The 12,350-nt window shown below is 31.4% G+C and overlaps 1 protein-coding gene across 6 annotated transcripts in view; it reads left to right on the forward strand.

Moving 5' to 3' along the window:
- Npc1a (Niemann-Pick type C-1a) overlaps nt 1–12,350 on the forward strand; it is a 49,126-nt gene that overhangs the window by 34,952 nt on the left and 1,824 nt on the right. For 2 of the 6 annotated variants that reach the window (XM_085185546.1, XM_085185550.1), the window contains 16 exons: nt 185–466; nt 623–809; nt 1,237–1,402; nt 1,552–1,813; nt 2,217–2,418; nt 2,783–2,983; nt 3,457–3,625; nt 3,918–4,140; nt 4,504–4,641; nt 5,191–5,394; nt 5,768–6,042; nt 6,418–6,513; nt 6,811–7,005; nt 7,344–7,431; nt 8,797–8,876; nt 10,906–11,237. In XM_085185546.1, coding sequence (XP_085041672.1) covers nt 185–466; nt 623–809; nt 1,237–1,402; nt 1,552–1,813; nt 2,217–2,418; nt 2,783–2,983; nt 3,457–3,625; nt 3,918–4,140; nt 4,504–4,641; nt 5,191–5,394; nt 5,768–6,042; nt 6,418–6,513; nt 6,811–7,005; nt 7,344–7,431; nt 8,797–8,876; nt 10,906–10,917 — 2,780 coding nt within the window. In that variant the 3' untranslated portion in view covers nt 10,918–11,237. Of the gene's footprint in view, nt 1–184; nt 467–622; nt 810–1,236; nt 1,403–1,551; nt 1,814–2,216; nt 2,419–2,782; nt 2,984–3,456; nt 3,626–3,917; nt 4,141–4,503; nt 4,642–5,190; nt 5,395–5,767; nt 6,043–6,417; nt 6,514–6,810; nt 7,006–7,343; nt 7,432–8,796; nt 11,238–12,350 lie in introns of those variants that run through there. The other 4 variants (XM_085185544.1, XM_085185548.1, XM_085185547.1 and 1 more) reach the window with 3 other exon arrangements.

A 12,350-nucleotide genomic window follows, 5' to 3' on the forward strand; every position in this document is an offset into this window, starting at 1 on the left:
ATCGGCCTTACTATAATTTTAAACATTATAGGAGCTATTAAAATAAATACCAACATAGTGGTTGTAAATTGGGTTTTCACATTTTTGCTCCTATTTTTACCACTAGTTTATATTTTGTTATAAATAGAATTCTGTATGAGTTAAAATAAAAAAAACACTATCTAACCAAATAATTTAATTTCAGGTCTATGCGTAATAGTAGGTCTTGGCCATGGTATTAGATATGTACATGTCACCACTAACCCAGTAGAATTATGGGCAGCGCCAAATTCTCGGTCTCGCTTAGAAAGGGACTATTTCGATTCCCATTTCGAGCCTTTTTATAGAACTGAAATGTTGATAATAAGTGCTAAGGGACTTCCCGACGTGGAATATACTGCTCCGGATAATACTGTCATGTCTTTTGGACCCGTCTTCAATGCTACCTTCCTTTTGAATGTGTTGGATTTGCAGAATAGGATTATGAGTAAGTAATTTTTAATTTAATAATAATAGTTAATTTTTACAGATGCTGTGACATACGGCTTACACACATTTATTTATATATTACACACATTTATATATATAAATATAATATATATAATAAATATATAAACCATGATAAAACACATTTTCATTTCAGATTTAGGCAATGAAACTAAAATCGAGGACATATGTTTCGCCCCCCTTTCATCTCCGTTCACGGGCGCGGTGACCCCTGACCGCTGTGCAGTGCAATCCATATGGGGCTGGTGGGAGAACGACCCGGATCAGGTCACTGATGATCTTGAGGACAATGCATACTTGTCGCGGGTTTTGACTTGTGCACAGTGAGTATTGAATGTTTATTTTTGCCTCTGGTTTGATAGGTTTACCCTGTTCGACCCGAAACAGCTCAGCGTTGTCAGTGTTTTTACCTCTATCCTCTTGTTAGCTTCACTATATTTTTGGCGGAGTAGGTAGAGAGGGTAGTGGCTGTTAAGTGTTCTTATTATTATTTTTTGTTAGGGTAGGCAGAGGGAACCCAGTGTCCAGACAATGCGTGCGACTATTGTTCATTTCAAATCATTTTATATTTTTTTCCCAAGGAGCAAAGTTAAAAAATGGCTTCAGACATATGTTGTAAAAAAATGTGTTACACCACAATTTAATTTTATTGTTTATTTTATAGACACACAAGCTCATATATATACATATATATAAATCACATACATCTATAATACACATCATGAAATTTAAAAAATGTCATATCCACAGCAACCCCTACATGTGTCTGTCAGTGTGGGGTGGTCCGGTCCTGCCTGGAGTAGCTCTCGGTGGATTCCTCGCCCCGGGAGAGCCTCTAACAAAGCAGTCACGGTTTCATCGTGCCGATGCTCTTATACTAACGTTCCTTGTTAACAATCATCATGATAAAAATAAGGTATTTTTGTATATTTTTTTAAGTTTTTTTAAACTTCATTTTAAGGGTAATATAAAAATAATTTGTATATGATGATGAAAAGTATTATAAAATATATTTTTTATAAATTAAACAATCAAAATTATTTTTCAAATCATTCCTTATTACAGTTAAAACCAGCGTTAGAATGGGAGAAAACATTCATAAACTTCATGAAGAACTACACAGCGAATGAAATGCCATCTTACATGGACATAGCGTATACTTCAGAACGTTCCATAGAAGACGAACTGGATAGAGAATCTAAATCTGACGTATCTACTATACTCGTGTCGTACTTTATAATGTTTGCGTATATTGCTATATCTTTGGGGAGATATACTACGTTTTCGAGGCTGCTTATTGATAGCAAAGTTACTCTTGGTTTGGGAGGTATGATGCTTTTTGTATTTGTTTAGTTTGTTTTTTTCATTAGTAAATTTAAAATTTGATAAAAAAATTCTATATTAGTGAAACATAAAATCACTTCTCTAATTTGTATGGTAAGAAGAGATTTGTTTAATTGCATTTCACTAGTAACTTAAGCAAGGTTCTTATCTTTTGTACTAATATCCTTTGTTTCTACAGAAGACATGATGAGCAATAGATCTATCTATAGATTAATTATAGTCAGTTGGTTTGTTTGTATATCTGTTCTAACTTTTTTTACTATTTTAATTGTTGACTTATAATTTGTTGAATTACAATATAATTTAAATTTAAAATAAAAATCAATAAACAATCTAATAAAACTAATAAAAAATATATATTAACAACAAAATATTTTGCTTCCCAGGTGTCCTAATAGTCCTCGCCTCAGTGGTCTGTTCAATAGGTATATTCGGTTTCTGTGGGGTCTCAGCTACCCTCATAATAGTGGAAGTGATACCGTTCTTAGTACTAGCAGTGGGAGTTGACAACATCTTCATATTGGTCCAGACCAGTCAGAGGGAGCCGAGGCGACCTGATGAAACAGTTGCACAGCATATTGGAAGAACGTGAGTGGTTTTATTTATCGTTTTTTTTTATTTTCATGCTGTTTTCGGCATATATCAAGGCAGAGAGAACGTTGTATTAAGACATTCTCCATTCCTGAACTTCTGTTCAATTTTTGAAATTTGAGCTTCTGTTCAATTTTTGAAATTTGAGCGGTGGAACTCAACGCCGCGCTTAGTCTTTGTTTCTCTCTCTCTCAAGAGTGAAATAAAAATATTAAATAAATAATTAATTTCTGCAAGTAGGATTCCGCCCCACAACCGACGACCGACCGCCGACCTCTCTCTCTTGTTATAAAATAAATATAAATATAATTATGATTTAAAATGTAATTAATATAATATATGTTTTTGTTCGACTTCACAGTCTAGGTCAAGTTGGCCCCTCAATGTTCCTCACGTCAGTATCAGAATCTGTGTGCTTCTTCCTGGGCGCCCTTAGCGACATGCCGGCGGTGCGCGCTTTTGCACTCTACGCGGGCGCTGCTCTCCTGGTGGACTTCCTGCTGCAGGTCACATGTTTTGTGGCCCTGCTCTCCTTGGATACGAGACGACAGAATGATAATAGGTGGGTAGTTCTAATTTACAGTATGGTCGACGAGTCGTGGCCACTCTGAAGTTAGGCTTTCTGAACACTCAGGAAGTAAATAATCAAAAGGGCAGCATTTAATGTATGAGAAAATCTCTTTTGTTAAAGCAGTCAATGTAATAGAACAAACAACAATGATGTTTAATTTTTTTCTCTATTTGTCAATATGTCTCTTTGTGCGTTTGTGCACGCTAATATCAGAAAGGTCTTAATCGATTTGAATGTATGCCCTCAGCATCTAATGTTTCTTTTATTTGAATCAATTTATAAATATATCAATATAAAGTATTTTTTTCATATAAAATTGGTATAGAATGGCTATTTTATGGAATTGCCTTAGTGTAGTTTGCCTTACTGTAGTATTTAATGTATATAAAAAATGATATAGTGATTCACTAGTACGATATTGGTAAATTAGTACAAACATTTAAATATTATATTTAACTCGCCAGGTTCGATGTATTCTGCTGTGTGTCAGGCACGAAGGCAGAGGCCACTACGGCGGGCGAGGGCGGCCTCTACAACCTCTTTCGTTACGTGTACGTCCCCTTCCTGATGAAACGGGAAGTACGAGCCGCCGTTATGATTATATTCTTTGCGTGGTTGTGCAGTTCCGTTGCTGTGAGTATTTTTAATATAGGGTTCTTTTTATATTATTGTTTTATATATATAAATTATATATAGTAATATTATTAATGTTTTGTTATTATTATTCCATTTTAATTTAGTTAAAATTAATTCAGTGACATTGACCTATTGATAATTTATCATTTATCTATAATCTTTAAACCAGAATTTTCCAAAAATTTGAGCAAAATATTTTCCACCGTTTCTACATTTACAAAAGGTTTCTATTGTCAGTTTCATTATTACAAAATTAAACTACATTAAATTCCAATTTCTTTCCCACTAGGTCGCCCCACACATAGACATAGGTCTCGACCAAGAATTATCAATGCCTCAGGACAGTTTCCAACTGAAATACTTCCAGCATCTCAATAAGTATCTCAACATTGGCCCCCCAGTCTACTTTGTGGTGACAGATGAAATGGACTATTCGGACAAGGATGTTCAGAATATGGTCTGCGGTACTAGGTTTTGTAGGCCTGATAGTGTTGCTATGCAATTGTATACAGGTTTGTATTTGGAATTTTTATTTTATTGTGAGGATGAATACTGTCTGTCAAAAAAATTCTTATATTTTCCTGATTTCGGAAATACAAAGCGCTGTTTTGGTTACGAAATGGACACACAACGCCTCCGGGTATGGTCTACACCTATTGGTTGGATTTATTTATTTATATATGTTAATGTTGAGACACAAATATTTTCTTTGAAACCAAATAGATGTAGGTCTAATTTCCTGAAGCATTATTTAAAAAAAAATTACATAATATTTAGAGTTAAAAAAATATAATTTTTTTATTTAAAAATGCTAATATTTTTTTCTTTAATATATAAATTTAACTTTATTTATTTAATTTTTCTTTTTTTTTCAGCTTACCGCATGTCGAACGTGACGTACATAGCTCAAGCGCCCAACTCCTGGCTGGATGACTTCTTCGATTGGGCCTCTTTGCCCTCTTGTTGTAAATACTTCCCAACCAATTCTAGCTTCTGTCCCAATGATTATACATGTAAGTTTGTTATTTATAATAAATTCTTTGATTTTGAGTATTACACATTTTAAATGGAACTATTTAGCCGGATTAATCGCGTATATTTGGTATTATACATTTTGGAAACCCAACATTTCGAACACTTTGCAGTAGTGCATGGTCTCAGTTAGATTGAGGTGGCATTCGCCTGGCAGTTCACATAATTATTATATCGAACTACCGCCATCGATTTCTTAATTGCCTCACAAACTTACTGCCCTGGATTCCTGAAGAATGAGTTGACTCTATCCTTGCCCTCTGGTATGGTGGGTTTGAGACTTCAAAGATTTTATGAGTGGGTACCCAATAGTAAAAAGTTTTTTTATGGAAGGGGGTAATAAAAGACTTCCAAGTCGCCCAGTTCTTTTTGTTTAAGTTTTACGAGATCTTACTCACCTACATTCTATACTTGGTAAAAGTGATAATTAAAAATCTTGTTGATTTATAACGTTCAGAGTAAATAAATGTTAAATGAGTACTACTGAATAAAATGACGAACGATTTTAACACATATATCTCTAATTTCAGCTACTTGTAAAGAATGTAACATACCTCTACTTGGTCCAGAAGAGCGTCCAAGTCCGTCAGACTTCCAGCATTACGTGCCCTTCTACCTGCAGGACAATCCCAGCCTCAACTGCGTGAAGGGAGGCCACGCGGCCTACGGACACGCAGTCAACTATAATATGTTTAATAGGAGTCAGGCTAAAATTGGTGCTACTTATTATCAAGGTTTGTTTTGATAATTAATATTTATGTCAGTTTTGTATCTGTGAATTTGAAACCAATGTTAAGATGTCATTTTGTTATTAAGTTTAGAGTGTACTTTACATACATTCTTTTTTTATCTCGTTTTGTAATTTGATTTATGTTATTTTCTATTTAGACATGTAATTGTTAATTTGAATTACATTAAAGGTTTGTTATGTTACTTTTTTTAATATTTAAGGAAATAAATATATTGCATCAAACAAAATTATCACAATTATAGTAAAAACTCTTTATATTTGAGGTTATTATAAAATTATATTAATATACTTAAATAATAATTATATTAGTATACGTCATACAATGCAGTACAATTACTTAATATATATTTCAACAGGATACCACACAGTGCTCAAAACAAGTCAAGACTACTACACCGCCCTCCGTGCAGCCCGCTCAGTAGCGGCTAACCTGACAGAGACACTGCAACGTTCACTACGGGAAGCCGGAAAACCTGGCACACCTACAGTATTTCCATACTCTGTGTTCTACGTGTTCTATGAACAGTATTTAACTATGTGGCCGGATACACTGAAGTCGATGGGCATTTCTGTTCTGTCTATTTTCATTGTTACATTTGTGTTGATGGGATTCGATTTGTTTTCGGCTTTGGTAAGTTAGAGATATTTTTTTTTTCGTTTCATGCTGTACCCTGCATATAGCAGGGTGGGCAGAGTGTTAGGACACGCAGTTTCCATGTTTTGCTTCAATTTTAAAGCCATTGCCTGTTGTGTAGCGGAAAGTAACGCCACGATTTTTCCTTTTATTAGAGCGAGAAAATAAATACCTTCAAATTTCAATTTGGCCCACAACCTTCGTGTAGTCCGGCGATGTGCTGCGTCTCTGCTGTGGCTTTTTTTTATTTAGTGTATTTTAAACTAAAATTAAAAGAGCAATTTTAGTTTTTTTTTAACAATTATTACGCTAATATATGTATATTTTGTTGGATTTATAATCATACAAATGTATTATTATACATGATTCCAGGTGGTAGTAATAACTATAACAATGATTGTCGTAAACCTCGGCGGCCTAATGTACTGGTGGGGTATTAGTTTGAATGCCGTGTCATTGGTTAATTTGGTAAGTGGCTAAATATGTTTCAATCATTAATATAAAAATCTATTATTTTATAAATTATGACTTTAATGTCGCTGTACTGTCTCGTCTTGACTTGAATTTTTACATATATTAATAGAAAAAAAATCTCTAATATGGTTATAAAAGTATATCAGTATTGTCTTCATTTAACCATATTTGTAATTCTCTTTTTATTATTTTCTTAAAATAATATGGATTTGTTTAAAATGTAAATAAAATTTCTAAACAATTTTTTGTCTACTTAATATTATGTAAAGAAAACATACTTTTGGTGTCCAGGTGATGGCGGTGGGCATAGCGGTGGAGTTCTGCTCGCACTTGGTGCACTCGTTCAGCGTGTCGGGCGCGGGAGGGCGCGTGGGGCGCGCCTCGCACGCGCTCTCCACCATGGGCTCCTCCGTGCTGTCTGGCATCACGCTCACCAAGTTTGGGGGCATCATCGTGCTAGGCACGGCCAATAGCCAGATCTTCCAGGTATTTCAGGATTTCTTTTATTTGTTTTTTGGTCCAGAGGTGTTTGTATGGTCCAGCATTAACAAATTTTGAAGGAATCATTGTGTGCTCTTCCTTTACTCGTTCGCATCCTACAGTCGGATAAATAATATGCTTGTCACTGCTGTTCAGAATCGCATTGATAAAATTTAGAGAGGCTATTCAGTTGTTTTGTGGGACACATTCAACACAGTGGTCTCTCTAAATGCAATGGCTGGAATTTAAATGAAAAGCGAAAAACAGAGTGCTGGGAAAAAACCATTAAACTGATTATTTTTCTTTATTTTTTATCTTTAAATAATAATATATTTTCCCCCCAGGTGTTCTATTTCCGTATGTACTTGGGCATAGTACTGATCGGCGCCGCGCACGGACTCATCTTCCTTCCCGTTATGCTTAGTTATATTGGTAAGTAAATACATAAATATTACATTTTTTTGTTCACTTTTGTATGTGAAAAAATAATTTATGCAGCTTCGTTAAAATTCTTTGTATGTTTGTCTATTTTTTTTCTAATTGTCTTTTTTATATAATATTTTAATTTATATATATATATATATATATTTATGTGTATATTTTTTGATATATGAGTATTTCAAAATTTTTTCGTGTCGTGTTTTATTTTACTTAACGGCTAGTTGAATATTGAGTTAAAATACAAAGAAATGAATATATCTTGCTATTGTGACCCAAAAATGGGAAAAAATATTATCCACTTCTAGTTTAGAAAGACAAAGTTTGTTTACACAAAGATATTTATCAAAATGTTGGTAAACAAAATTAATGTTAGCTAAGTATTTTCTTATCCTCGAATCCATTCTATTAGGTCACCTAATGTACTTACAAGAACAATTTTTAACTTGAGTATATTTTTAAAATTTTATGTATATATTACAATTTTATTTAAAATCGTATATTGTTTGAGTTTAAACCTTGCGATTATTTATAAGACGAGGCGCAATATTTAACGCCACAACTTAGTACAGTAATTTGGGTCTAAAGCTGACTAAACCTTCACTCTATACTCTTTCTGTAATTTTTTATTTCGTTTTAAGAATCATAAAAATTTACGAATTTACTCAGCCATCTACTAAAAATTCTTTTTGTATGTACATTATGCATCTCGTCTTTTTTCTCATTTATATGAAAATTTCAATTATTTAAGTTTTTTTCACTGCTCCTGCATGTCATTTAATTTTATTTCATTTTTTTTTTGTTTTGCGCATTTTTTGCTTCTTGTATATTGGACCTTATTATTTAGCCATATAGTTTTAGAGCAATTATGGCGTTAAAGCCACTTAAAAAGGCTTAATAATGCCTTATTAGTATTAAAAAATTAAAAAACTTCTTATTATATAAATTTTGCTGATGTATGATTTGTAATATAAATTTTTTACAAAATTTTGTTTTATTAACCCAAGGTAAGGTTATGCTGTCTACACTAACATGCTAATACAAAACAATTAATCCTAGCATTATTTTTAATGTTTTTTCTCATCTCATACTAATAAAGGTTTAGGGACATATACTTACATAACAAAATATTTTTAAGCTTATGCCTATATTATTAGTGTTGCTATGCATATTATGAACATTATTATTTCTTATTTATGTTAAAATATTTATTTTTTCAAAAACTATGTATGGATTTCATAGTCACAACATTAATTCCTATTACAAAACATTAATACAAATATACACTCATAATAAAAAACAGCGTTAGGGTATCAAATATTTCCACAGTAAACAACGGTAAGTAAAAACAATTTTCAGGATCGCCGGTCAACAAGCAGAAGCTGGCGCGCCAGCTGCTGCGCGGCAAGGAGGTGGTCGCCGAGACGTCCCTCACGCGAGTAAGCGAACGACAATATAACTTTGACAAGTTGCTCGCGTGATTACCCACGAGACTGGACCTTGCATTGCATTTGACACTTGCGTTTGACAGCTCCTGTCACTTTTGTCATGTTGGTACACTTGTACAGGCAGCCTAGCGTTCCCGTTAGGCTGTATGGCCTACTATGTTTGTCGAAAATTTAAAATATATATATAATGACAGGCTGAATGTTTTTTTTCTTGGTTCATTCATCTAAATTATATTTTTTTGTCATAATATTTAAAGTCATTTATTTTTTCAATATTATATTTTGTATAGGATAATATAAAATTTGATAAATAAAATATAATCGCTGATAACTATTTATAAAAACTAAGAGCTTTTTGATAAACCTTATAAAAAAAAACTATTTTTCTCTTGGTGTTAAATTTTGTAATCTAATATCATTTTAAATAGTTTTATATCACACTTATAGTAAACATAGTGAAATAAACAATAATGTCCATTCAATGTTAAGTTGCTAACTCATTTCTTGTAATGTAATCTAACAAATTAACGTTTTTTTACTCGACCCGGTAGTAATGCTTTGGGATAAATTGGGGTAATGGGGTAAAGGTGTAAGGCGGATAGCGAGACAATACCTTATAAGAAATGAGATTTTAACATACGCTTCGCTATTAGTTACACTTTGTGTTAAAATAATGTTCACTTAACTTGAATGGAGTAGTGACGTGCAATGTTCAATCTCGTTTCGATTACTAACTTATTGATGTATTAGTTATATATTTGGGAAGGTTCACTGTTGTTTAAATCTGAGCCCATCCCTAGTGGGAACTTATGCGACATATCGATTTGTATCACGATGTAATATCGTTACATTAAGCTTGTCGCAAACTTTGATGGGATTTTGGTACCTTCCTATTAATTATGAATAGCATTTACATGTAAAGGAGATTTGCAATTGGATTATTGGTTATAAAACAAAAAGGTATTTAAAAATTAAATTTATAGCAATATAATAAGGGTTTTGGAAGTTATTTTTCTAGTAAAGATAGTTTAAAACGTTGAGATTAAATCTACAATAACCGATTGCAATGTTCCTTAGAGGGCATGGTTCTAACCACTAGATGGTGGAAGGGCCTATATAGAATAATTTTCTCCTATGTTGCATGTTACCTTTCAGTGTTAGATGTATTTTTGACATTAGTCATTCCTAATTATTCGAATTTAAATAATAAATTTATTTATCGATATCAACGTGTGAGTTATCGCGTTCTTACTTATTTACAGTACTTATGTTTGCGAGTACTTATAAATTGTAGTTTTTATTATAATAATAAATTATTTTCTTTTTAAAGTTATATAATAATAATAATATCGATATTCACATTTAAAATGTGATAACACACGAATCGATTTAAGGTTTTCGATTGTTTATTTTAATTTTTTATTTCTTGTAGCTAGATTGCATTTTTATATACGCTATTACTTTATGCACAAGGCTTTAATTTCACTTAAATATTCAAATCGTTTTTACGCCTTTACGCATGTTTTTTTTATAAAAAATATATATTTCGTGTGCTTTATGTGTATACAATTTGTGTTAGTGATGTACGCTAGGTTATTACACTATTTTATTTCAATTTATTTATTATTAAACATCCAACTGTAAAATTAATTGTTTCAATACCGAAAGTCGATATGAATTCCACACATTGTATTAAAATTTGTAGCCATGTTTAGTTTATAATTTATTTTCATCCAGTGACGTATTATAATTTAAATAACAAATTATATACATATATTAAAATTTAAAAAGTTATGCCTGTATGTTTTCATATAAAATTATATTTTTTTATTTTATTTTGCTTTTTATCGATACACTAAGGTACGTCTCTGGTTGCAAAATGATTGTACTATTTTGTATTACTTTCCGTCTCACGTTTAATACTAACATATTGGGGAAGAAACTTTAAGGTGTCGGTGAAATTTTTTATACATTTTTTTGTTTTTTCAAAAGTATTTCAAAGAGGCACCAATTTTTGCAGGTACGCCTGTAAGACCACGGATATTAAGAACAAATATTTATTAGCTCCATTATCGTGTTTTAATTAAGGTATTATTGTGATTTTGTACTTCTTGAGATTTTAGTGTCGCCCTCTATGTTCCTTTTACTTACTACTTTTTATTATAATAGAATATTCTAGAACAAAATGTCTTGTACCTATTACTATCATATGTAATCGAATGTTTAAAATCCGGAATCTCTACTTGATAAGTACTTAATTTGAGGGGGAAACGCTTTTTATCCAAAGGTTATGGTTAAAATATATTGTAATAACCGATTTAATGTGATAGAAAAATAAATTACGTCTTTTTATTTGTTTTTTGTTTTATTTTTAGTTTAGCACCTCTGCATGGCATGAGCACTGCGCTATTGCCATATCATTGCATGTAATGCTTCAAAAAAGTCGCTATATATTACTATAAAACAATAAAAGTATATGTGATTGAATTAATATTAATTTATTTAAGCAATTTCTTTATATATTAAATAATGTATAGTGACTTTATTCTCTTGAAGGTCCAATGTACAAATTCATAAAGAATGTTTCTCTTTTGTTTTTATAAAAGGATCTGCTCAGGGCAAGTGAAAACAACGTAAGGATAAAATTATAGTATTAAAACACACGTGTAGCTATACATATATCATACATAAATCATACATTCATTTTAAAGTAACAATTATATGCCTTGGGTTTGTTAGTTTTGAAATAATAGACATTAAAAAAAACTTTTAATAATTGAAATACATTTTTTTAATTAACACAATTTGGTATTACATTACTCTTGTTACTCTTTTTTAGGAAAAAATATTAATTTAACAATGTAAATTAATTGATTCTTTTATATAAACTATACACAATAATTACTACTTACACTTACACAAATATAAAAAAAAGTTTATAAAAAAATGGTAACAAAATAAAATTACATTAAAAATAAATACCAAAAAATATATACAATACCACATACCTTTTATAATTTTAGTATTAATCGTAATTGTTAAGTTATTTTAAATTTATTTTGATTTATAATATAGACGTGCGTCCCGTCTTCATATGCTGTACTTTGTTTCTAAACCAGGAAATTGATAACATACAAATTAGCCTTGTCAACCACTTCATATAAGATAACGATACTATATTCCTTGAAAAATTTATGAGATCATAATTTGTTATATTAAATTTATTTATTTATCTATTGTCGTTTAGTGCTAATTGTCACACCGGGATTCACTTGTAATTTAATTTTTTTGTAGTAGGATTCGAACCTGCAAATGTCATTAAGTAATTACATAATTATATTTTAATACATCAGGACGGCGTTGCTGTTTTTTAATTGAACTTCAAATAGTCAATTATCAACTTATTATTATTCCATTTTTTATTAGAATAAAATAGTCTGATGCATAAATACATTTATTTTTTAT

This window comes from Heliconius melpomene, chromosome 5 (genome assembly GCF_056956725.1).
Source record: "Heliconius melpomene rosina isolate 202511_hmr_F chromosome 5, ASM5695672v1, whole genome shotgun sequence".
Taxonomy (NCBI): domain Eukaryota; kingdom Metazoa; phylum Arthropoda; class Insecta; order Lepidoptera; family Nymphalidae; genus Heliconius; species Heliconius melpomene.